The sequence below is a fragment of the Chaetodon auriga genome, chromosome 10 (assembly GCF_051107435.1).
Source record: "Chaetodon auriga isolate fChaAug3 chromosome 10, fChaAug3.hap1, whole genome shotgun sequence".
NCBI classification, from domain to species: Eukaryota; Metazoa; Chordata; class Actinopteri; order Chaetodontiformes; family Chaetodontidae; genus Chaetodon; species Chaetodon auriga.
Window position 1 is genome coordinate 26,491,805 of NC_135083.1, and position 26,838 is coordinate 26,518,642.

The 26,838-nt window shown below is 39.7% G+C and overlaps 2 protein-coding genes across 3 annotated transcripts in view; both read left to right on the top strand.

The window, feature by feature from the left end:
• Window positions 1–26,838, top strand: part of asxl1 (ASXL transcriptional regulator 1) — a 148,703-nt gene that overhangs the window by 33,545 nt on the left and 88,320 nt on the right. The window lies entirely within an intron of this gene.
• tbc1d25 (TBC1 domain family, member 25) lies at window positions 1,220–13,774 on the top strand. Of its 2 annotated transcripts, none has more exons than XM_076741456.1 (7): window positions 1,220–1,407; window positions 3,096–3,205; window positions 4,356–4,510; window positions 5,075–5,202; window positions 5,573–5,761; window positions 6,990–7,265; window positions 8,834–13,774. In XM_076741456.1, exons 1-7 carry the CDS (start codon window positions 1,399–1,401, stop codon window positions 10,502–10,504), a joined length of 2,538 nt encoding a protein of 845 aa, XP_076597571.1. In that variant the 5' UTR covers window positions 1,220–1,398; the 3' UTR covers window positions 10,505–13,774. The 2 variants fall into 2 exon arrangements, with proteins under 2 accessions (XP_076597571.1, XP_076597570.1); XM_076741455.1 differs by having other exon boundaries at window positions 1,225–1,393.

Below are 26,838 nucleotides of genomic sequence, written 5' to 3' on the forward strand. Positions count from 1 at the left end.
CTAGCAATTATGCTGCTGCTTTGTTGTTTGTTCACTTGGGTCAGCCAACTCCTTTTTCGCTCTCCTTTCAAGGCTTAGACTGCATCATTCAACCTGGCATCATTATTCTACATAGACCACATACAAAACATATACTTTGAATTGGCCTTAAATGTAGCCATACACGTGGGGAGGAAACTCAAAACTCCTGCTTCACATATTTTGTATATGACTACTGTGTGAGTTCATGCTCGTGCACATGGAACATATCAAGTAAGAACTAAGAAAAACACATTCTTTCCGGTGCCACGCCTAAGATGCACACACTGTACATTTCCTTTTGTTTGGTTCTTTACACTTACTTAGGTTACATATTGTGTGTTTTAGTCTTGTCTTGAAAATGAATGCTTTGAATATACATGCTGGTCTGTTAAATGTATCACTGGAGTGAATACTGCCAACTTCAGAACTCCAAAACCCTTCAACCTCTGCTGTTAATGATTATTTGGTTTGAAGTTGTTAATTTAATTATTAATCAGAGTTACAAATTAATAGTTTAGTATTTCATCAGACTTAATTAACTGGTTATCAATTGTCGAGATGAGTTGAATAAAAATTTAATTTTTATATTTAATAGAAAACCTGATCCTAAACATTTGTGTGAAATGTAAAATACCAAAAATACCCAAACTGTTGAGCAGCCGAAATAATACATGAAGCAAGAATGGGAAAACGTTCCACTTTCAAAATTACAGCAGTTGATCTCCTGAGTTCCCCAATGCTTGCAGTCTTGCAAAAGTGGTAAACATGACCCTGTCCCAGCTTTTTTTAATTTTTTGATTTTTTTTGAAAAGTGTTGCATCAAATTCTAAATGAGGAGATAATTTTCTAAAACAGTTTCTCAGTTTCAACATTTGATATGTTGTCTTTGTGTTATTTTCAATGAAATTTGAATGCACTTTGATATACCTGTATTAATTATCTAGCAATCCATTAATTTATTATTCTCAGGGGCTGTATTTTGCACTGTGAATATGTTCACTCTTAACTAATGTCTAATGTCTATGAACATTAGGTGATAGTACCTCTGTACATTTTTCTATAGTGGTATTACTACTTCAACTTAAAGATAGAGTACTTCTTGGGTTTACAGGCTCTGAGTCGGTGCTTTGAGGCTCAGAGAGAGGACATGATAAAGGTATGCCCAGTAGATGGCGCTAATACAGCCGTTAACACTATCAATTTAACGCAGAAGAAGATCACGAACTAGAGCAACTCGGCGACTGGGATTCGCCGTCGTTTATTGATCATCATGCCAGTGTAAAAAGGAAATAAAACAACCACCTTGTTACGAAACGGAGCCTTTAACATGGCAGGCGAGGAGGAGAGGGGGGTGGTTCGTGTCAAAGTCAAGGTAGGATGATAAAGGTAACAAATAGTCTGCCAGCGTCTGCTAGATAGCTAGCAACCCCGATGTCCTGTTTATAGCATTGTCTGCTTGGTGTTTGCTAGCTGTCTATCAAAAACACATTGTAGTATTACAAGTCGAAAAAATTTTTTACCTGTGACATTAGCTTTAGAACAGTGTGTTTGTAGAGAGCGAGTCTGTCCCATGGCAATCCATTTTGTTTATTGGCAGCAGTGTTTGTTGTCATTGATGGCAGCTGGACGTGCTAATCAATTCTCCCTATCACCGTATTCTTCGACTGCAACAGTGAGTTAGAACTGACACTTTCACAATTCTCTGCTAAAGCCATCATTAGCAAAGCAGAGGCGAAAACCAAAGTAGCGTACTCTCATAGCGTTGAGCTGACGTCACCTGCCTGATCAGCAAATGTCTGCGCGTGGACAATTTCTTTTCTAAGGATGGCGAAGCCATGGACGGCCATACTCTGGCTCTGATTGACTAGTATGCTCTGCCTTCGTTGATTGGGTTGGTTCATGTATGGCATGGGGAGTGACGATTGGTTAGGGTTAGGGGAAGAATATCTATGGAAGCTAATCACAGGCAGAGTACGACGGGCATTGCCTTCGCCATCCTAGGAAAAAATATATATCGTCCCGTGCACACGCGAGACATCACGTTACCTGAAACAGGAATTTTTCTGATCTCTGCTTCAGGAAACTCAAATTTTATTGACTCGCTTTACTACATTTTGCATACGGTAAAAATGGGTCAAATCAGATGAGAACCATAAGACAAACTACATATAGTGCTTTCTCAATAGTGTATTGTGTATACTACAGCAAGGCAATAATTAAATATTATCATTTATCAACCTTCAGCAGAACTGTGACAATATAAACTTAGAATTTTATCATTCTACAAATTTTTGTTCAAATGAACAGTTACGACCAAGCAAGTTCATCAAATTAAATACTAAGAAAATCAAGATATTTATTTGTTTCACACATAGCTTATGAAGGATTTCATTGTTAATTGCTCTGAACATTTGTTTAGGTATTTTATATGTTGTTTTGTATGCTTTTGCCCTCTACTGATATATTGATAATGGAAAGTCTATATTTTAATATCAGAATTATTTCAATCACATCACCTAGCCCTATTATAAACAGTTTCTAAGCAAGTTATCATCATGTAGTATGTAGTACATTGAACAGACAAAGGGATAGTTGAAGAATACTTAAAGTGTCAACATGCAAACTATATTTCGACTGGAGTGTTGACTACATACTGTTGTCCTACAATGTAATTCACAATAAAAATGGTGAAACTACTCACCCCAGGAAATCTTTAAAAAGTGATGATGATGGGCTGATAGCTTTGATGACAGCTCACATTAAGTTAGAAAAATATTTGTCAAAACATTCTCCTCACTTTCCTAGTTATATTTCCAAATTTGAAAATGGCATTACTTTTTAAAGTTCATTGATTGAGTACATGCCTTTTGTACTGCGCTTTTGGTACGAAACAATGCTGTAAATTTATTCTTGTGTACTAACCACCAAAACAGTGTCTTGAAATACCAGCATAAAAACTATGTTCTCTTGTATTATACCATAGTGTGGAATTAGTGTGAAATGCCACTTTCTTCCATGTGTTTTTATGTTTGTCAGTGATGATATTTTAGAGATTGTGATGTAATGCTTTTCAGAAATGTGATGGGATGCTTCCTGTGGAGTTTCGCTCCTTTGCCGTTGATCCTCAGATAACATCACTGGAGGTCCTACAGCACATACTTATCAGAGCCTTTGATTTGAATGGGTAAGGGTGATCACCTTGACAAAACTGTTGTCTACTTCTTACATTTACACTGTGAACTCCTATTCTCTATTGTTTATTTTTAGTATCAGTAGATGTCTTCAACTACTGTGCACTTTTTTTTTCATTTGTTGTTTACTGTAGTGTTAGGATATGTCTGTTTTTATTCATTGTGCCTGTGCACTTTACTGTTTACCTTAGTGTCAGAAATGTCTTGTCTCACCGTGGGACAGTGGGACACGTAATTTCGATTCCTTTGTATGTCTGGTACATGTGAAGAATTGACAATTAAGCTGACTTTGACTTTGACTTTAGATACCAGGATTGTTGCTAACAGTTAATTTCTCTGATGTTTAAACAGAAGTTTAATCTGTACCTGGTCGACTAGTCTAAAAAGTGAGAAAAAACTATTTTTACTTTTCTTTAAATTCTTTACACAGTGTATAGTTCTCCTCCTCAGTCCAGTAGCTGGCGGTAAACCTTCAAGAAACAATATGGCTGAACAGGACTCGATATGAAAAGCTCCCCTGCCCTGAAAGATGGGGCACACAATAAGTGAACCCCCTCAAACAGCATTTATTTGCCAGTTGTGTGATTTAAGTAGCCCTTTTTTTTCTTTACCATGCATAGAAACCACCAAACACCAGTGCTGTTGTTTCAGTTGATATTAAGCAAAATGCTCGTTTTAGTGGGTTGGAGCTAAATATGTGAAAGCCAATGTTGTTAGCTGCTTTGCCAACAGCTAAAATGAGTTAATCCTTCAGCGATTTGTTCTTTGCATTTATAGCAATTTCTGCCATGGCAACTTTCATTTTCCATCATGATTTCAATGTGCATGTTGCAGCAGCCTCAGGTAGCCAGACAGAAGCAGACAGGTTACCACAAGGCAGTACAAGGAAAAAAAAAAAAGAAAGAAAGAAAATTCTGTCAATTCTGTCCCAAGTTTTTTGATCCATTTCATCCATTTAAGTAGTTTATCACTGTAACAGTTATCACTATAAGCGTTTTTCACTGTAATAAGTTTAACCAAGTAGTAGTTCTGGTGCTGACTAGCAAAGGTGGCAATGTTTAATTGACAAGTCAACTAATCACGGTTTGTCCCGACAAATGTTACATGTGCTTGCAATTTACTTCTGCTTGTCTTTCAAACTAGGAAGCGGAATTTTGGCATCAGTTACTTGTCTCGAGATCGGAGTGGTGCTGAAATATATCAGTCTCTGGTGTCTGACTGGGATTTGGATGTTGCATTTGTGAGTGCAGCCAAACCCTATCTACAGCTCAAGATGGACATTAAACCTTCAGAGGACAGTAAGAACACCAGTATATCCTTAAAGCAACTAAGTTAGTTAGTTTGACATGACATATTTTCCGACACACACACACTCTCCGCTGGTGAGAGTGTGCTCACCTGTGTATGTGTGTGTCTGCGCGCACATGTGTGTGCGTGTGTGCACACATCGAGGCAGAACTTCACCATGATACAGTGAGCAGAGGAGAATTGTAAACATGCAACCATGTAGAGACAGAAATGACATGCCTTCCTGTAAATAAGATAAATAACATAACACTATTTAGTTTGTTTAATAAAAGTACAAGGTATAGACCTGTTCTGTGGGAAAGTTATCCTTAAATGACTTTTGTTGTGATCTGGCGCTGTATAGAAAATAAAATGAACTTGTCCTCCATCACTTATATTGGAAATGCATTAGGAAGGAATTTCTTAGTGGTCAGTATGAACAGGAGGAATGATTACAGTAAGCAATACTTGTTTCAGTACTCATGTGGGCAAACTGCACTTCCAGTAGGGATTATAAAAAGAGGTAGACCTGATGTAGATGATTGTTCAGTATGCTACTTCTTATTCAACTACAGGTCCTGTTATGGAGGACTGGGACATCATCAGCCCCAAAGATGTGATTGGCTCTGAGCAGCTTCTCGCAGAGAGGACTAGGTCTTTGGCATCGGCAGCTCTTCCCTTCACCCAGTCTCTACTGTCCCAGGTTCCGTTACCTTCGTTAATCTTCTTTATGCGGTCTCTTTTGCTTAGAGTCAGGGTCTTTGCGTTTATGCTCTCCTGAGTTCAGGAGGTAGAGCAGTCGTCCACTTATCAGAAGGTCGGTGGTTTGCCTCAGCAGTCTACATGTCAAAGTATCCATGGGCAAAACACCGAACCCCACATTGCTCCTGGTGCTGTCCCATCAGTGTTTGAGTGTGTGTGAATGGTTGATGCTCGTAATGGGTGGGTGGCTTAGCCACCATCAAATGAATGTGTGTGTGAAAGGATGAATGCAGACTTTGAGTGATCATCAGACTAGAAAGTGCTATACAAATACACTTCATTTATCATTTACTTGTTCGGCTTATGTTCAGGTGGGCAGGACCCTGTCCAGAGTCCAGCAGGCCTTCAGCTGGTCTTATGGGGAGGAGGTCAAGCCTTTCAAGCCCCCTCTGAGCGACGCTGAGTTTCACAGTTACCTCAACGGACAGGGCCAGTTGACACGACCTGAGGAACTCAGACTGCGGATCTACCATGGCGGTGTGGACCCTTCATTGCGCAAGGTGTAACACCTGTGTTTTGTTAAATCCCAATCCCATGTTCCGCAGACTCAGAAATAAACAGGGATGAGTTACATTTCATTGATTATTGATATGCTTGTCAATTCTGATTCTTATTGAATCCTAGTTCTGATTATTGGTTAGTAGTAATATGTGATGGAATCTAGGAAAACCTGTCGGATGTCGTGCTGGCACTTTTCCAGGAAAATGTGAAAATAGGTCAAAAGTCAAAATATTGGTGAAATTGGGTTTTCATTAAACTATTATTGTACATCATCATTATATTTTGCTTGTTTAATATGTTAAAAACATTATTTAAATTAGGTACGCTGTTTGTTGTTATCTCCTATGAATGAAAAACTAACAGCGCATGAAATCCGCCCCTAACATGTTAGTCTATATAGCCTATGAAGACAGTTTATCTGTCATAGTTAGGGTGACCAGATGTCCCGCTTTGTGCAGGCACTTCCATTACTTTTCACGTCCTGCAAATTGTGATGTTGTTGCGAATTATTATTTACAGTGTCGCTAACAATTTGCGACAACGTCACAATTTGCGGGACGTGTGAAAAATAATGGAAATACGTGACTGTCCCGCACAAAGCAGGACATCTGGTCACCCTAATCATCAAAACATTATTTTGACACCTCAGTCAGATGCTACGAGACACACAGAGAGAGATGTCAAAGCTTCAGAGACGGAGAGAGTTTGAGGTAGCTGGTCATGTTCTGATTTAAAATCCTTGTCTTTAAACCAGTTTTTCTCAAAATTCCGCTCCAAAAAATCCTACTGATCAGCTGACTTTGAGTGATCATTACATTTGATACAAACCAGATATAAAAATAATGAAAACAGATTTGAAAAGAGCTTGAAATAAGCTTCTAGGTGATATTAAAATCTCCAAAAGGTAAAATTTCGACATGTGGCTGATTTTTCCCAGATTTTTTTTTTTTTTTTTTTTCCCAGATCCAGATTTTTTCACATATTAGTACTTCAGCAAGAAAAGCAACCAAAATATGGTGTAAGGAAACTCCACCTTTATTTTCTGCTGACTTTGGCATTAGTTACTTGTCATGAAGGTGATATAGTTTGTGATTTTTCATTTGGTTTCCCCCAAAGAAAAAAACATTACAAATCAAAAATCATGCATACATATTATTTATGTATTTATATGATTTCTATTTTATGACTATCATTGGTTAAAAATTCACTTGCATCGTGTTGTGTTAGGTTGTTTGGAGATACCTCCTGAACGTCTACCCTGATGGGCTCAGTGGACAGGAAAGAATGGACTACATGAAGAGGAAGACGAGGGAGTATGACCAGCTGAAGAGAGAGTGGACATCACGGGTCAGCCTTGAGGACCTTGAATTTATACGTGGGAATGTTCTTAAAGACGTCCTGAGGACGGACCGGGCTCATCCATACTATTCAGGCTCAGAAGACAGTCCACATTTGACTGCCCTCACAGATCTGCTCACCACATTTGCCATCACACATCCACAGGTGTGTAGAGATGCTCAGTCACTTATTCATTTATCAAATCTCAATCTGCTGTGTTCTCTTGAATCCCTTTTGTATAGAGGTGTTTGTGAGGCCCCTTCCCAAGAGAAGGTAGGGAGAGACATGAGGCAATTCTGTGTGAGCTGAAAGGAACAGGTGCATGCAGGTCGTGAAAAAACAACAGGAAGTTAGATATTGTAGTTTGGCTGATGATTTGCCTGCTTACCAGCACAGTCAGCATTTGTAGGAGCAGCTGATTAAGGTATTTCAAAACTTCAAAAGTGCCGGATTGCCACAATTTGTACCAAAAATCACATTCCTCCTGAGTCATAACTCTATTAGATCTGAGCACAGCCATGACACACATATTGTTAGATTCAGTGAGGCTTACACTTTGTGATGAGTAAATATTTATGCATTTATAAATAATACTCAATTGGGAAATTCTTTATATTATTAATTATTATTAATTATTTTGAATAAGTAAAACCCAAAGATTCAACTGTAATCTACACTACACTAAAAACACTAGTTTTTCATGGAACCCTTCTTGAGGAGGGACAGTTTGATAAGTCATTGGTTTCTGCATGTCTGCATATAAACATACTACATTGTGTTGAACTTTCTCTCCACTCATGTCTAAATAAAGAACTCAAGATCACCACAGTAACAATTTAAATTCTGTTAAGCCAAACTGTATATTATTTGACATTTCCACAAGTAGTCTATGCAAAGATAAATACGATACACCATGGGGACAGGTGATTGACAGAGGATTCACCTGATGTGATGAAAAAATAAAGAATTGCAGAACACAAAATAAACATTGGACACAGTACTACATCAGCGTAAGTTGTGTATTAATCGCACATTTTTAACAGTTTAAGCTAACAGAAAATATACCTGTTTTGATTACGTTAAAATGAATGGTAATCAAACCTAACAGTTCATTATCAATGCAGATTGACAATAACTGAATGTTACTGACATATTCTTTCGGTCTCCTGCATTAAGTGGACATGATCAGTGGTGCAGTGTTAGTGGAACTCACGCAAAAATGCAAAAATGACAAATTAATGGCATTATTTACTCTGAAGTCAATTAAAGAAAATAGAGGTGGATTTTCAGGGTGAATAATGAAAAAAGTGATTACCTTGCTTTTCTAATAAAAACAGAAATTCACATATTTAGGAACAATAATTAACATTGTGTCAATTGTTATGGGGTTGATAGTGGATTTGCGTATCTGCAATTCAGTTAATTGGTTTGCATGTGATTATACCTACCTCTTGTGATTTGTTGGTCGGTACTATATGTACAGATATTCTCAAGCATGAGAGGAAATGGATAAATCAAATTATATGTACAGAAACAGCATCTACATGTTAAACAAAGCCCCTGGTTAACCCTTGAACTAAAAGACATGTAAATGAATATTTATTTGATTTTTCCTGAAATATGCAAGGTAATTTTATTCACAAAAGTGTGTGTGTATCTCTACATGATTTAGAATTCTGTTTTTCTTTGTAAATGAGACTTCAGTAACTTTTTGTGGATGTGTTGTTTTTCAGATATCATACTGTCAAGGCATGAGTGATATTGCCTCCCCTATCCTTGCAGTAATGGACAATGAGGCGCATGCCTTCATTTGCTTTTGTGGCATTATGAAACGATTGGAGGGGAACTTCAGGCCAGATGGGCAGCTTATGTCTATTAAGTTCCAGCACCTAAAGTTGCTTCTGCAGTACTCAGATCCTGAATTTTACTCTTATCTGGTGTCCAGAGGAGCTGATGACCTCTTCTTCTGTTATCGCTGGCTGCTTCTGGAACTCAAGCGAGAGTTTGTGTTTGACGATGCTTTGAGGATGCTGGAGGTTACTTGGAGCTCCCTGCCCCCGGATCCTCCTGAAACTGAGGTGGAACTTCTGGGTCCACCACTGGAAACCTATGAAACACTGTCCTGCAGAGACAAGGACAAGAGAGTTGATAATTGCCTTGGAGATGATAAGGAACAAAAAGAGAAGCAGCGTAGACGACATATGCTGAGGCCTTCAAGAGAAGAATCAGACGTGAGCACGAATGCTATAATAGAAAAAGAAGATGTAGGAGCTGGAAAGGAAAGTGAGGGCACTGAAAGTGATAATCCTCAAGTGACCATGGAAAAGGCAGATTTGACAGCTCCTCCTTTTGAGAGGCAAAGTAGTTTTGGAGAGTTTAAATACTATACTGCCCAAAATGAAGATAGCTTTAATATAGAGGATGCTGGGCAGCCACAGGGCTTGGCAACTTCAAAGTCAGTAACAAGCATTCCAAGGCGCCAGTCCACAGTTGACAGCGAGGAGGACCCAGAGGAGAGAACACCTCTCATAAAAAACTGTGACAATGGTTTCTCTTCAATGTCATCACCTCCTCTCTTTCCTAGTGGCCTACCAGTCTGGAAAACTGCCCACTCTGTCTCTCCCACATCTCCAGCTTCACCCTCCAGCTGGCCAGACTCTCCTCCAAAATCCCCATCCCCTTCCACAACCAATGGAAGTGGGCCCTTTCCAAGAACTGTCCCAAAAGTATTAACCGCCTCTACTCAAGTGCTCAGCAGTACAGTACAGTCGCCCACAACCCCCTCTGTAAAAACATCTGTTGTGTCTCCCTCCCACACTCAGAATCGATCCCATCTGTCTTCACCCATTTTGTCCTTTGGAAGAGGCACCTCGCTGTCTAGTAGCAGGTCATCCTCCAGCAATCTCCCTTCACCTAGCAACAAGTCCCCCAGCACTACAGCTATCACGCCCAGTTCTTCGAAAGCTGAGACCAAACTGTGTTCCTTGCCACCTCCTCAGGAGTTTGGCAAAGGCAATCCCTTCATGCTTTTCCTGTGCCTGTCCATCCTGCTGGAGCACAGAGACCACATCATCAAGAACTGCTTGGATTACAACGAGCTAGCCATGCACTTCGATCGTCTTGTGCGGCGCCATAACCTGAGCAGGGTGCTGGCACGAGCCAAGGCCTTATTCGCAGACTACTTGCAGAGTGAAGTATGGGACTCAGAAGAAGGGGATGAGGTTAGCTTGGACTCCCCAACAACAGCAACTCCTGCTCAACACTCCCTTTCTTCAACCATCTCTGTCAGGCCCATTTACAGTCCTTTAGCATCGCCTCAGTCATCATCTCTGAACTCAACCTATAATCTTGGAACCACCATTCCCTCCCCAACAGCTCAAGTTTCCGCTTCTCCCACGTCCTGATTCCGTCATGCATCATTTGCATCCCATCCTCAGTGAACTCCTTAGTAGACTGTTTGTAGCCCATCGGAGGTGTCAGTCTTTTTTAGACATCCACCCACATTGAATTGGGCTTATTGTGTTACTAATCTTGTCATTCTGTGTATACTTGAATACATATATTCCTTATGTGTGTAGTCATCATAATGTTTAATTTTTCATCAGCCTTTCAAGTTGAGCTTTTTTGTTGTTTCCCCTTAAAGATATGATGAAAGAGTTTAATTTCTCATTTCTCATCAATCTAAATCGTCTAAACTTGCCGATGCGTTAAATGTATGATTCAGGTGTTTGGCGGTCAGACAGTTTGGTTGTCTTGTGTTTTGCCAAAACCAACAAAATTTAAGCCACTTGGTGTATTTAGCCTGTGTTGCCCCCTTTATTAACTTTGTTTACAAGCTTGTGTTATGTCCAGTAAGAAACAAAAGTGTCTTAACTAAAGCGCTCAAGTTAGACTAGTTAAAACAAGGAAAAATCCATGCTCTGATTCGTTGAAAGTCAAGGTTTAAATTGCTCTTGTTCATAAAGTATGTCTCAATGGACTTTTACAGAAATGAGACTTGATAACTATGATCTAAGTCTTTAGTCTGTCATAAAGTAAACCGATGACAACACTTTGAAATTAAACAATACCAGCACACATGGTGTACTTGCCTAACTTTCCAACTAAGACTCACTATTAACCTTAAAGAGTAAATTGACCTTAAACTACTGTTTAAAGTGTTAAAAGTGTGTTCAGACAAAACAGGAAAAGAGTTTTAGAAATTCTGCAGTTTCATACAAATTTGACTAAACGATCTATGAATCAACTTCATAACCAGGCTGAGCTGAACACACAGTCCACAAGTACGTTGCTGGTTATTTACAGCTATCATCTGAAACATCACTGGCCTTTTGGGGTGCGTAAACACAGACTGCCCAACAGTGAAGCTGAAAATTTGTTTTGCCCTCTTTCTGAATAGACTTTAAAGTTTTGAATACACTTTATAACGACACATTTCAGACCAAAATCTGTTAATTTCAAAGAAAATTGCAGTGGTCAGTGGATGAGCTCACAAGGGTGAAGCACATTCATGCAGAGCTTTTGAATAGATTTAATTTTGACATGCAAATTCATGCTGTTGACCAATTCAGACTGCATTGACAATGCTGACCTTTGGAAGAACCGAGTTACACAGTCCAAAACAATGGAAGCTGTCACACAAGTGTGTCTTGCCATCCAATTTTGTATAACCATGGTCTGCTAGAGTATAAGCTGCTCCACAAAAGAGATGTAGCATGGTCTGCAGTCACTCGTTGCCTTGATTTAACTGTGTTAACTTATTTTGGGAGGAGACGGGAATTAATTTTGCTGTGCCATTTTCTGGTGTGACCAGGCACTAAAGCTTGAAACCTCTCAAGCATGTTGCTCTTCTAGGGATATCCTAGCCCCATTTGTGAGGTCATGCACTCCATACATTACTCTGTGATTTGGACATAAAGTTACTTTTCATCAGTTGTCCAGCAGTGTCTTTATTTTTATTTTTAATTTTTATTTTTACTAATTTTTTTTTTTCTTCAACTTCACATGTGACTCAGCTAAGAACTGCTAATTGAAGTTTTCTGCACTCTGACCCCTGATGAAAAGGTTAGGATATTTGTGTTCAGTTGTTCATGAAGTACTGTGTCAAACCTGATCAGTGGTAAAAAGGTTATCATAGTTAAAACAGGACAAAAAAAAAATGTAACCATGTTACACATTATGAAGATATGTGAATGTAGTGCTGTAGAAATCAGTCTGGTGTGATCTGCGTTGTACAAGTATCATTCTGTTGATAGAATGTATGTGCTGGACTCATACATCAAAACTACAACAATTGCCAAGTACTGTACATTATTTAATGCTGTGGTGGGTCATTATGTATCATTTTAGCACTTTTGTTATTGCTGTTTCCCCAAAGACTGTCTTTTTGCTCTGTTTTCTGTATTATGATTTCAATGAAACCATGGAAATATGTATCTAAATCAGGCTGATTTAATGCACTATTGCAGATATTTCATCTTTAAACGTGCTTTTGTTGCTGATAAAAAGGTAGTAACTGAGTCTAGCTGTATGATCAATATCTTTACCATTCTTCTGTGTGATAGATGTTACAAAGGGGATGAGGATGTGATGCCACTTGATATGGCCAGTGGCAAAAAATATTAGCCTACGTATTTGCAACGTTTTGGCAGGGAAGTGCCTCACTTATTTGAAACCATAGCCTTGATTTATATTTTCTTTTGTGCCCATATCTGTCTACAGTGTGTCATCATACGGGCTGATGTAAAAGCCAGTTAAAGGCTTGTCTGATATTTGAATGAAATCATTATCGGACAGACATTGGTAATGTGTAGGACATTCTAATGTGAGAAAGGGGTGGGCTCTGGCTGGTGGTGAGCTGTGGCTAACCTTTGAGCCTGTGTTTCTTATGGGTCCAAAAATGGATCACACGTGCTAAAAACAGGAATTCATCATTTTCATTATTGATATGGCTAGAGCTATCCTCAGATGTTAAAAATTCATAGAAATTCAAATTGAAACAATAGCAACCAGTCAGCAAGAATATGCTCTTGTGGAACCTTACTATTATTTTTTGGTTTGTGTCTGTTTGGCTTGTTTTCAAGATGTGAAAATGCTGACATGGATTAAAATAATGAAGATGAAGCAAAGATTTGGGGGAAGATTTAATGATATGGGGACAGCACAGGACAAATTCAGGAAGCATGTCTTAAAATTGTCCAATTTTTTTTTTTTTTTTCTCAGCATTGTTTACCTTCAGTTTATTCTGTTGAGTTGTTGAGTGGTGTGTATTTTATATTCTCAGTCATTTGCAATGCAGAAGGCTGAACAGTAAGTGTGTCACCCCACCTCATATCGGGAAATCCCTTTGATGAGCTCTTCTGTTTGAAGCAGAAATGAAAGTAATTCTTATATCTTTACAGGGACGCTTGTAATTATTGTTTTTGCTGTTACATTTGGTTTTGCCTCCTTTTGTATGTCAGTATTTAAAAGCACATTTAAAAGGAAGTGAAGTAACTGGGCAGGCTGGACAATGAGCTGGCAATATGTGCATTTGTAAAAAATAATAATAATTAAAAAAGGTTTATCTCATGTAATTAAATATGTACACAAAAGTTAAACTTTTTAATCATACAACACATAACAATGTTACTGATTGTATATTGGACGCAAATAAATAATCAATGCCACTGATTGGGTGGAGGATGATTGTGTTTTTGAATTGACTGAAAATACCTAGATTTTTTGGGGTGATTTCAGCAGTCGTCAGATGGTACATCAAATACGTATGCTAAGCTAAATCATGTTCAGAACTGAAAATGTAGTTATGTTTGCTATTTTGGCTTTAAACTAGACTTACTGTAAGACTCACCAAAAAGTTTGACTATGTAACATGGAAGAAATACTACAAAAAAAATTGAATCCATCAGCAATAAAAACACAGTCCTGCTCAGTTCAGTGCACTCAGGAGTTTTACAGTCTTACTTGTTTTTGTATGACTAGTAGCTTATGGAGGCTAATGTTTACTACCCATAACGGTAGATACTGCTGCATGACAGACATTACAGTCAGTTTGCGGACTTTATGACTTCATTTGTTCTGTTGCTTCAATTGGCTTTGATATTTCCCATAGTCAAAAAATGATCACATATATTTGTTTTTATTATTTTTTATTGTGTTTGTTCGTTTTGTTTCTACAACTTCAAATGTGACTCAGCCAGTTATAGCTGAGAACTGCTAATTGCAGTTTTCTGCAGTCTGACCCCTGACTGAATCCATATGCCTTGGGGAAGATAGAAATTATGTTCAGAGCTTTGCCAATCATTGACAGTATCATCAGCAAACTGACTTACACACAACTCATAGTCAAAAATATTTATTCCTTGTTTCTGGGTAGGTAACAGGTAAGGCATTAGTTGAATAGTACAAAAAGTTTCTGTGATATGGGATATCCTTGTCTGATCCCACAACAAATCTCTAATCTTGGGGTTAATCCTGGATTGAGAGAAACAGAACTAATAATGTCATTACTAAACATTACAAAAACTTTGACAAAACCTATTACCAAAGCCAGATTTTTCCAGTGTTTGGATAAAAGAAAATTATGTTCTATAGAAGTGCCATAAAAAAGTAAGTAAATAGAATCTGTCTGATTCAGGAAACAATCTATTATATCCAGTATTAGCGTGACATTATTATGTATATGTCTACCTTTGATGAAGGCTGATTGAAATTTATCAGCTAATTTGCCTTGACTAAAACCATGAGAATGTTCTAGTAATGTACAACAAAAGCAAACTGAAACCACTGGGAACATGCAAAGTAAAAATAAAAAACCCAGGGAATCTGACATTGTACTGGTTGGAGTTCCAGATGGTGCCACTGCTGGGCAGAAGAGTCAGCAAGGCCATGAAGCTAGTAAAGGTGCACTATGAGAACAGCCTGGCAATAGACAGTATTGTTACCTTGAAGAAGCCCACAGACAGTGGACAATGCGACAGATAAAGGCAGACTATACCGATGTATTCACTGGTGATGGCTGTCTTGAGCGAGAATACAAAACTGGAATAGACGACACAGTGAAGTCTATGCAGCTACCAAAGAGACATGTTCCAGTTGCCACCATGAAGCAGGACCTGCAGTGCAGAGGAATCATCACACCAGTAGAATGCATCACAGACTGGATCTGGATGGTCATTGTACAAAAGCAGAAAGGGAAACCGAGAATATGCATTAATCCAAAACCCTTAAACAAGACTTAGACTTAGACTGTTACTTTATTGATCCCAATTTAGGAAATTATTTGAAGCTTCAAGGCTTTGAAGCAGTATCACAACCCACTACCAACATTGAGAACATACTCTCGTAACTGTCTAAAGCCAAAGTGTTTACAGTGTGTGACCTCAAAAGTGTTTTCTGGCATGTCAAACTCACTAAGGAGTCCAATTACCTGACAATGTTCTCAACTGCATTTGGACATTACCTATTGCTGAGGATGCCCATGGGGATAATTCCAGCCCTAGGAAAGCTTACACAAGCAGTAGAGGATCTGCCTGGTTTGTACACTATTGCAGATGATGTGCTGATCACAGGACAAGGTGAGACACTGAGAGTTGCTGTGAAAGAGCATGATGAAAAGCTGAGATTGTTTCCAGACTGATGCATCAAGTGCATCAAACTAAATGTAGATAAGTTCAAACTGCAACAAAATGAGGTTGCATACATAGGATACCTCCTGACGGTGGATGGACTAAAAATAGATCCCAAAACGTGTGTGCCACCCTACAGATGCTGAAACCTGAGACGTGAAAGCAGTTCGGAGGATATTGGGTATGATAGAGTACCTGGCTATGTTTTGTCTTCATCTGGCAGACCAGTGTCAGGTGTTAAAGCAACAGATGCACAAAGACTATAAGTGGAACTGGACAACACAACATGAGGAAGTGTTCCTCACACTGAAAGAGATGATTGCAAATGCTCTGGTGCTGAAATATTGCAGCCCAGATGCCCAATAACAAAAGGAGTTTTTAGCTATTTATTCAGTATGGAAAAATTCCACCAGTACATGTGTAGCTGCAAAGTTACTGTTCAAAGTGTTCACAAGTTGTTGGAAATCATAGTGAGAAAAACAATCCTGAGTGTATAATCTGACTGTATTGTGCATACCAGGAAAAGACAGATTGTTGGTGGATACTTTGAGCAGAGCCTATATTCCAAAGTGCTCATTTTATGGCTCAGTGGAAACTGAAATAGGGACTTTTGATTTCCCAAGATTTCTACCAGCTAAAAAGTATGGAGGCATAGAACTTTCATGTTAGCTGTTAGGTCCATGACCTCGGTACCAAAGTGCTCCAGGATGACTGTCGCTTTGTTTTTGCTAGGGTGCGTAGCTTTATTTTCCTGTGGATTAACCAAGCAACAAACTTTCAGCGCCAAGGTGCTGAATGTTGGCGTGTACATTACAGCTGTTTGCTAGGTTAACCACTCACAAAGGTCTGGTGAAATACCAGATTTGGGTTTACCTGTCTTATCTGAAACACAGATTTAATGTGTATTAATCTACCAGCAAACTTTTGGTGCTGCAGTGCTGAAAGATGATGTTTACATTACAGTTGTTTGCTAGGCTAACCAGTGGTAAAGGTCCAGTGAAAGACCAATAAAGATGTGGATCATCTTGAAACAAGACAAGGTACGTTATTTACGTTCATCTGTCTTAAGGCTGATTTAACAAGTTTTAGCTATGTTGCTTGTAGCCACTACTTTAAGTCTATCACCACAGATTTAAAACAATAGCTAATGTTACACCATTTCCACCAGTAGCTGACTCGGCTTCTCCCAAACACAGACAGTTAACAAGCCATTTTTTTCTGGTATTTTTCTGTGCTGTTTTTTTTATTTATTCTGGCAAGTAGTGACAAAAAAATGACTATACAGGGTTCTAACTAGTATTTCATGCATTTCTGTTGTGCACCTCGATCTTGTGAGACAGTGCTGGTGTAGATTCCCAAGCTTTCATTCTGGTCTTGATCCTCCTTTTGTTGCCCTTTTGAGCACTTGGGATTTGTACTAGCACTGTCAAACATTTTTCTGTTTTTTTACACACTAACTGGCAGCCATTAAGAATTATTAAGCAACTATGCTTGATCACTGACGACACAGAAATACTACATGATACCAATGTCGTTCTTCTATTGGCTCTCAAGCCGTGTTAGAAACAGCAACCAAACATCATACATCTTTACACAGGTGTAAACAAAACATTTGTTTTGGGCCCGACATACTTTTTTAAATGATTAATTCATACTCATTGTATATTTTTTCAAAAAAGCAATACTTTTGCTCCACACATTTCCAAAAGCTCTCTGGATGTATTATTAACAATAAATCTAGAAATTCAAAATAATTAGGAAAAAAAAAAAATTGGAAGGGCCAAAATCATCTCCATCTGCTGAGAAGAGTGGAGAAGGAGTGTGCAGAACACTGTTATGCACATTTTATGATACTGTGGTGGCATCTGCAATCTTCTACACTGTGGTCTGCTAGAGCTGTGGAAGCTCTGAGAGGGACAGAAAATGACTGAGTGAACTGGTTTTGAGGGCTGGGTCTGTCCTGGACTGCCCTTTGGACACCATCGAGGAGGTGGGTGAGAGGAGGATATTAGCTAAGCTGACATCGGTCAGGAACAACCCCTCTCACCCCCTGCATGAGATGGTGGGGGCCTCAAGCAGCTCTTTCAGTAACACTGAAAGAACCACTGCTGCATCCACTGTGTAAGAAGGAACACTATCACAGGTCTTTCATTTCAGCAGCTGTCAGACTGTTTGTGTGGTGGGGCTGGAGGGGGGGACAAGAAGCCACCAGAATGAAACCACTCGTCAACACCACCTGGGGAGTCTCACTGCAGGAATTATGGGCTAAACCAATACCCAGGTTCTACACAGGCAACACAGGTTTATTAACTGAAGGAAGACAGAGACATCATTCCAAAACAAAGGCAAATTTATTCATTATTAATTAAAAGATAGCTGGAAGTATCTGTGAAGAGAGTTGTTAGCACTGTAAAGAAAAGTAATCAAGCTGGTGTGAATAATGTAGGAAAGATTTTATTACAATTATTCAATTATTCTTACAATGTTATATTTTCTTTAAAACAACTTCCAGTAGAAATAACTAAGATAACGGGGGGAAAGGAAAGGTGGGCTGAGGCTGTGGGGAGGCAGCCTACTTAAGGGTGTGTTGCAACAGTGCAACTCAACCACCACTCGTGTGCTCACGGCAATCGGCATTCACTGCAAACTGTGGTTCAATATTGTGCCCCGTGCTCTTACCACTTCAAATCTGTGAAGGGAACCACGCTACAGTGCCTAGCCTCCAGCACAAGCCGGCGACCAGTTCCACTAGAAAAGGGAAGAAGGAATAATCAAAGTAATACAAGAGATCAATACTAGTTGGTTCAATCTAAAACACCACCTAGCCTCCCAGTCAGGCACTCAAGGAGAGTAGGTGCAATTGTGCCTGAACTTTACACAAAAGCTTAAACGAAGGGTAAAACAGCAGCTGATTGAGACCAATAAAAGTGCATTGACAAAGCCAACCTGAGAGGGCTAATGTCTAGATTACTCAGGGCAGACAGATTACCAAGACCTCAGGGAAGCAGACACCAGTATGACCAGGCAGACAGGAGACTCAGAGTCACAAAGAGGGGACCATGTGGCATCAGACAGAGACAAGGCAAAAAAAAAAAAAAAAAAAAAAGTCACGATGCCACAGGTGCTTTTAAATACCCTCAGCCTGATTATGTGCTGGACCAGGGAGGAGCTGGGAGGAGCCTAATTCTATCGGGGTATGTTCACAAGACGACAGGAGTTATGCAGCCTGAACACAAAGTGTTCCTGCTACATTTGTTTAATTCCAGCATAATTTAATGTAGCGCTGTGTCACATCACAAACCTTCTTTGTGGACTATTCCCATATTTGTGTCATCATATGCTAGTATCCACTACATCTGTGCAACAAATCCGTTTGCAATATACATAGTATATTACTGTATATTTATCATTCCAATGTGAAACTGAGTCATTTTTCATAAGGCAATATTTTTTATACTCTTCTGTATATAATGCACATAGCCTCTATGGTTGATTTAATTTTGTATCTCTTTTTTGTCTGTTTGTTCTGTTTTCTACCTCTCCTTTTATTCTGCTATGATAACAAGAGATTTTCCCCGGTGTGAGATTAATAAAGTCTTTTCTTCTTTGTTTTCAGAAAAATATTATCAATAAAACCTTTAACATTACAGTTTATCAGAGTGTTGAGTAATGGAATTGACTATGACTTAACAGTTTGACCAACCTCTTCGGATATTGCAGCTGTGTCTCTGGGACAGGCAGAGTGATCAACACAGGGTGTCTATCATTTTTCCAACCAAGTTGAAACTACGACCAATTCCATATGACAAATGCCCTCAAATCAAAATTGGTACGCTAAAACAAAATATTTTTTACTACTAACCATGTGGATGACTGTGGCATTTTTTTTCTTTTTTTTTTCTTTTTTTTTACATTTTAATAGTTTTATAATAAAATTTAATATACAGTGCTCTTACAGGGAATATTGCTGAATTTGTAAAGCAGTACCACAGCCCCTGTTAAATATGATACACGCACTTTCACACACTCAACAGTACAGATAGTCTTACCAGAACTAAAAATTAGCCAAATATTAATTAGAGATAAGAAGTGTAATAACAAAACAATCAGAAAGACTTTCAAATGCATTTTTCCATGACTACACTAAAAGTTCAATGACAAAAATGTAATAGTTACAGAGAACTGCTCAACATATTTAAAATTGCCAATTCCTTCAAAAGTCAAAGAAATACAATTTTAAATGATCAATAAATATTATCTGCTTGCAGAGATGTTAAAAAAAGAGATTTGGTTCTGAAGTTGAACCCTACCCTACTTTTTTTGTATTTTCTCACAATATGTTTTGCATTCTCTTTCAATAAAACTTGCATTCTCCACAGTACTTTTGCGTTATCTCACAATACTTTTGCATTCACCTGCAACAGTTTTGCGTTTCGATTATGCAATATCGTCATTTCATCCAATGTTGCAGGGAACAAGAGGGGCCTACTCCTTATAGCAACATGTGTTGTCACAGTATCTCATTTTAAAGCAAAGTGTTTTTGCACCGCTGCTACATAAGTTATTGATTGCTTGTCATGCCACCAGTATGAGTTGTAAGTACATTGCATACATTTGTTAGTTCTGCAATTTCTGTCCCCCAATGAAGGCTTGTTTCTGTTTCACTACGTGTACCTGAGTGTGTCATGTCATTATTGCTGCATCTGTAACCTACAGTAGCCCACAAGCATGTAGTGTCAATGAATGAGCTTTGGTTTTAGCCACTATTAATCAGTTGTATTTTACAGTAACAACAAAATGCTAAAGCAGTAATAACGTTAGCAGTGGTTGTTCTAACTGTGTAAATGTCATCATATATTTTTTTGCTTGTGAGTCCAGAAAAAAATTACAGGCTAAAGCCTAACATTTAATCTATATTGAATATATTTTCAATATTCACTTTTTCAGAAAAATGTTGTGCACACACTGTCGACATCCATTTCCCTTCTACTTAAAAGATATTTCAGTAATTTAGGGTTTTTATTTCTAATTGCAGATTGACCAAGCTGTCTTTTGTATTATGACAGATGAGGAAAGGGCAAAATTTTCTCTTCATATGGCACCTGCTTGGCCGTTGTTTGATTTTATAAACAGAGGAAGCAAGTGCCGACCAAGAGGTAGTTTTAGATTGACAAAATATTGTCACAAGAAGGATGGCAAGGATCTCTTGGAGAGCCAAGTTGGACTTCCACTGTGCAAAATGTTGATCTAATGGCAAGATATAAAAATATTAGTGCCACAAAAACCACATGGAGAATTGAGGTGGGCTGGCTGCATTTTCAAAATGATGACTTTCATCAGGTGAAGTCCAAGAATGGGGGCAGAACTAGGCATCTGACACTGGACAAAAATACTACAGTTGCACAGATCATGGAAACTGCCAAGGATCTGTTTTTTCTTGAAAGCCAGTCACCAAGGGGATCCACCAGAGACTTTACATTTGGCATGTGTAGCTTCAAGAAACAGACTTTATAAATGGTTGCTACATTTGTTGAACTGTAAGAACCATCTAAACTTCAAATATTGAGGTCCTACCTTTGCACAAGCGATTTAGTGTCTTCTGTCTTGGATTCATCAGGTGACAATGAGATCTATGAACAGGTAATTTATGTAGAGCTGAAACTGTAACAGGTTAGGTTAGAACCAATAGCAGCACTATCTGAATGCGGGAGTCTGTTAAGAGTCTTAGGCATCAGGGCGAGCAATAGTTTCGGGAAGTAGCAATCCCACTCAGCAACAGATCCAAGAAGGGGAAGGCAAGGGATGTGGTCGGGTACAGAAAGCTGAGGTAATTAGCAATGGGCAGGAGAGCAGACAAGGTCAAAGGTAGGCAGGGCCGATAACAAGAAAGCAGTCCAATACTGCATGTAGGTGAAGAACAATCTGGTGAAGAGTGAGTGTGAGGGAGCAGCTTAAGTATAGCACTGATTTTGAGTAGTCTAGATGTGTGCTACGGTGATGAACAAGTAGGTGTGACTGAGAGGTGAAGCATGCTGGCTGACCAGATGTGCAGATGAGGGAGAGAGTGGCAGCAGGTAAGGAACTGGCAGACTGTGACAGAAATAATTTACATGATGCATGCTTTTCAAATGTGAAGATTTTCTGATTTTCTTAGTTTTCTGAAAATGATTATCTTTGGACAAAACAAATATTTTTAAAATGAGGCTGAGATCTTGAACTAGTGAAGGCCATTTTCCACTTTTTTATAGGCAATATGATAATGCACAGATTTTAATATCAGGGTACTTTGAATAATTAAGATACATGGCAGTACATACAGTCACTTCAGAAAGGATTCAGACCCCTTCCCTTTTTGCACGTTATTGTGTTGGAGATTTTATTTTAAATGGATAAAACTTGCATTTTTTCCCCAGTCAACCTTCTCTCAAAATAATCCATGATGTGAAAGTGAAAACCTGTGTTTTATGTATTTTTACATCTCATCTCATCTCATCTCATCTTCAACCGCTTATCTGGGGTCGGGTCGCGGGGGCAACAGCTTCAGCAGGGGACCCCAAATTTCCCTTTCCCGGGCCACATTAACCAGCTCTGACTGGGGGATCCCGAAGCGTTCCCAGGCCAGTGTGGAGATATAATCTCTCCACCTAGTCCTGGGTCTTCCCCGAGGTCTCCTCCCAGCTGAACGTGCCTGGAACACCTCCCTGTGGAGGTGCCCAGTGTATTAAAAATCACAAAATGAAAAACTTTATTAAAAATCACAAACTGAAATCTCTCATTTACTAAAGTCCCTTCAGCTGCATTTACAGCTTTGAGTCTACTTGGGTAAATCTCTACAGGCTTTGCTTACCTGAATTTTGGCTTTTTATCCCCGTGTTGTCTGGCCAGTCTCCCTGTCCCTGCTACTGAGAAGCACCCCATAGCATGATTCTGCCACCACCATGCTTCACTGTTGGGATGGTATTAGCCAGGTGATGAACAGTGCCTGATGACAACTCAGTCTGTTAAATGCAGTTTGACAGACTCCAAGTGGGCTGTCGTGTATGTTTTGTGGCTTCTGTCTAATTGCTCTACCAGTGCTGCTTAGATGGTTGTACTTCAGGGAGGTTCTCCATCTCTGCACAGGACTTCTGGAGCTGTTAGAGTGACTGATGGGTTCTTGGTACCCAGGACCAAGGCCTCACCTCCTTGGTTACTCAGTTTGCCCAGATGACCAACTTTAGGAAGAGTCCTGGTGATTCCAAATGTCTTCAATTTGACAGTTATTGATTCCGCTGTGTAACATTCTGGATTGTGTCATGTTGTTTCCTGTTTTATTTTGTAATGTTAACCTCTTGTGTCGTTTCAGTTTCCTGTGTTTTCCCGCCTTTCATCAACCACACCTGCGGCCACTCACTCACCTGCCCCCGATTATTACCTTCCCTGTGTATATATACCCACCAGCTCCTCATGACTTTGCCAGATTGTCTTTGTTCCCTATGACCTAACTTCTCGCATTAGCTGTGTGCTTCCTAGTGATTTCGAACCTTGCCTGTTCATTTTCTTATTTCAAGGATGGGCTTTTTCCCTGTCCGTTTTTGTTAGCCTTTTTGGATTCCTTGTTTTTATTTTGCCTTTTTTGGATACTCATAAAGACAGTGATTTTTGTTTGAACCTCACTCCGTCCCAGTCCCAGTTTCTCCAGAGTTGTTACACTAAGTTTTAGAAATGTATACTTGCCCTGATCTATGCCATGTCACAATTTTATCACAGAGGTCTACAGAGAGTTTCTTGGACATAATGGCTTAATTTTTGTAATGACAAGCAGTGTGAATTGTCAGATCTTTATATACACAGGTGTGTGCCTTTTTAAACTATATCCAATTCATTCATTATGCCACAGGTGGACTCTGATCAGGTTTTAGACACATCTCAAGGATTATTATAGCGAACAGGATAAACATGAACCCAATTTTGGGCCACAGCTTTATGAAAGAGAGATTTCAGTTTTCATTTTTAATATATTTGCAAAAAATTGTAAAATCATGTTTTTACTTGTCGTTATAGGAAAAATAATGTCAATTTTATTCATTTATATTAAAGTTACAACACAATAAACACCTTCTGAAGCGACTGTATATTTCTTGCTTTGAAACTCGTCTCCCTGTGTAATTTATGCTGCTCAAATCATTCATTCATTCATTCATTCATCTTCTATACCTGCGTATCCCTTTCAGGGTTGCAGGGGGCTGGAGCCTATCCCAGCTGGCAATGGGCGAGAGCTGCTCAAATCGAAGTCTAGAATTAATTTTTTTTCTTTTAACACTATCCAAAAATGTCAGTCTGATCAACACACAGATGACACTTAAGCAGTGACAAGTCCAATGCAAAACCTCGCACTGCAAGCAGCAGAGGACTTGCATCCACTGCGACACTGACAGATGATACGCCATCCCTGAGTCGAGTTCAGCACCACATGCAACAAAGTTCCAGAGTCCAGTGGACTCCCTCAATGTAGATGATGTGCACTTCTTTGGTCCAGTTCAACATTCCACACCAGATACAGCAGAGCATGGAAGCATAGATGGCATGGCATCACGATGACACTGAATGTCTGAACACAATGTGGGAATTCCCAATAATTATGACCAAGATTGACAAAAGTGGAGATTTGGTTGAACCCGAGGACTCACTTGTGCACACTGGAGCACAGTCTGAAGACGGTGATGGTGAACTTCCAACAACCCATCTATGGACAGAAGACTATTTTGAGGAGAATGGTGCAGGGCCCTTGGGATTAAGTGTGGTAATACATAATTTGTTATATTTAAAGTGTCATAATTGTGTCATGGACGAACAGAGATTGAACTAGATCACGTCCAAACCATGCTAGGTGGTTGGATGGAGGTCTAGAGGAGGGTCTTAGGGGAAAGTGGTCAAGGAGCTCAAGAATGGATTGGTCAGGCAACCTCAGGCAGGGAGCCTGATACTGGGCAGGGATGGAGCAGGGAATCTCAGGTGGACGGCCAAGGAGCTGATCAGAAGAGAGGAAAGACAAGGAGGTCTGTCAAGAGGCTGGTTGTGAAAGTGGAATGACTCTGGTGGTCTGGTAGGAGGCCAGCGACAAAGGCAAAACCCCTCTGGGGGTCTGGCAGTTGGCAGAAGACGAAGGCAAAGTCCCTCTGGAGGTCTGACAGGTGGGCCACAAATGTGGAACTGCTATGGAGGACAGACAGAAGGTCAGCGAAGGAGGGCTGGAGGTCATTGAAAGCAGAACCTCTTAGCAGGTCAGCAATGGTGGAACCCTTCTAAAGGCTGGTGGCACAGGTGGAACACCTTTGGAAGACATTCTTGAGGCCAGCAAAGGTGGAAGCCCTCCGGAGGCTGGCGATGAAGGCCGATTCCCTCTGAAGGTTGGTCTGGAGGTTGGCAGCAAAGGCGGAACCCCTCTAGAGGTCAGCCTGGAGTCTGGTGGTGGAGGCTGAACCCTTCTGGAGGTCAGGCTGGAGGCCAACAGCATAGGTGGGTGTAACGACGAGTTGCCATTACTAAATGTCCAGTAAGAGTACATTTTACCAGCAAAGATATTAATGTGATATATGGCATATACATATGAGTACAGAAGAGAAGAAGAAGAATCAGAGGGACAATGCCCTTTATTGTCACACAACATACATGCGAACACACCATGCAATTGGTGAAATTTGTCTTCCGCATTTAACCCATCTTGGTCATCGTTCCTCCGTGGCAGACCAGGAGCGGTGGGCTGCCATCCAACCGGTGCCCGAGGACCCAGTTTACTTTGTCACCATTGGTCAGGTGGTGATCTTCTTGCATGTTTTTAGTGGGGGTTTTTTAAGGAGGATACCCCAGGTGAACACGGGGAGAACATGCAAACTCCACACAGAAAGGCCTCGAGCAGCAAGCATCAAAGGCATGGTGGAGGACACGCACCCGGTGCCCGCAGCGAGAATCGAACCCGGGACCTTCTAGCTGTGAGGCCACAGTGTTGCCACAGTGTTGCCACCATGCCATATAGACACAGAATAGTTTAAGAAACTCTTATTGTTTAAAGTTGCAGTTGGCTTGTGTCACATCTGCACAGTGGTGACGGGGGGCTGGTCCACCTCATCATTCCCCTGTGGAAGAGGTGTGAAAGAGCAAATGAGGCACAATAATGTTTGACTCAAGAATGTTGAAATGTGAGATTTGAGATTCAAACTAGAGCCAATTGTAATGGTACATTCAAAGCAGCTGGTGCCACGCTTAAACACATTCTCCTTCTTCCAGGGTGTTCGGGTAAAAGAATTCCCCGAGGGTTCATTCCCTTCCCCAGGAGGGTAACATCAAGTGTGAAGTGGGTAGAGGGGATTTTGGTTGCATTGTTTTAAGTAAATATATATGTAAGATATTTATTGGTATTTATTATGACATCACATGACAACATACAGGAACCAATTTTGGTTTTATTGCTAATGAGAGAGTCATTGTGCATGTTTGTTAACTATCAAGCTTCGACTGCAGTGAAGGCAATTAGCTCAAAATATACTGAGACTCAAAACTCTTTATCAAGGAGACGATGGAGGAGGTTGGAGAGGAAGATGGAGAGGAGTATTGAATATGCATGTATTCCATTGTATTGATCTCTGATCTGTGCCTCTATTGATGTAAGAAAAAAAAAATGTTTCTTTCGTTTCCTGCACTGTTGTTTACTCACTTTGATACACTTATACATTCATGATTGTTTAGAACAACATTTTTAAGAGAAGTGCAGATTGTTCCATGTGTGTAGTTTAATGCTGAGATGCTGCAGTTTTTATTGATGCTTTTTTCTAGAGGGACAGTTACTCCTCTCACACTCTACTCTAAGCCACAGTTAATCATCTAAAATAAGTTATTTAATTTTATTTCCTCTCTTAAATGTTCTGACTATGGATGTTATTGCTGCACTTCTCACTTTCGTCACATGGGGGCAGTGTTGTTCAACAGATGTTTGAACTCCACTCAGAAGGCATGATGTTTTCTCCTCAGATTTCCAAATATTAAAATGAATGTACCTTCCCCTTTACATGCAGCTGATTTTCAGTGCCAGAGGAAGCAAAATAGCCCTACAGCATCACCTAGTTATTGCCATG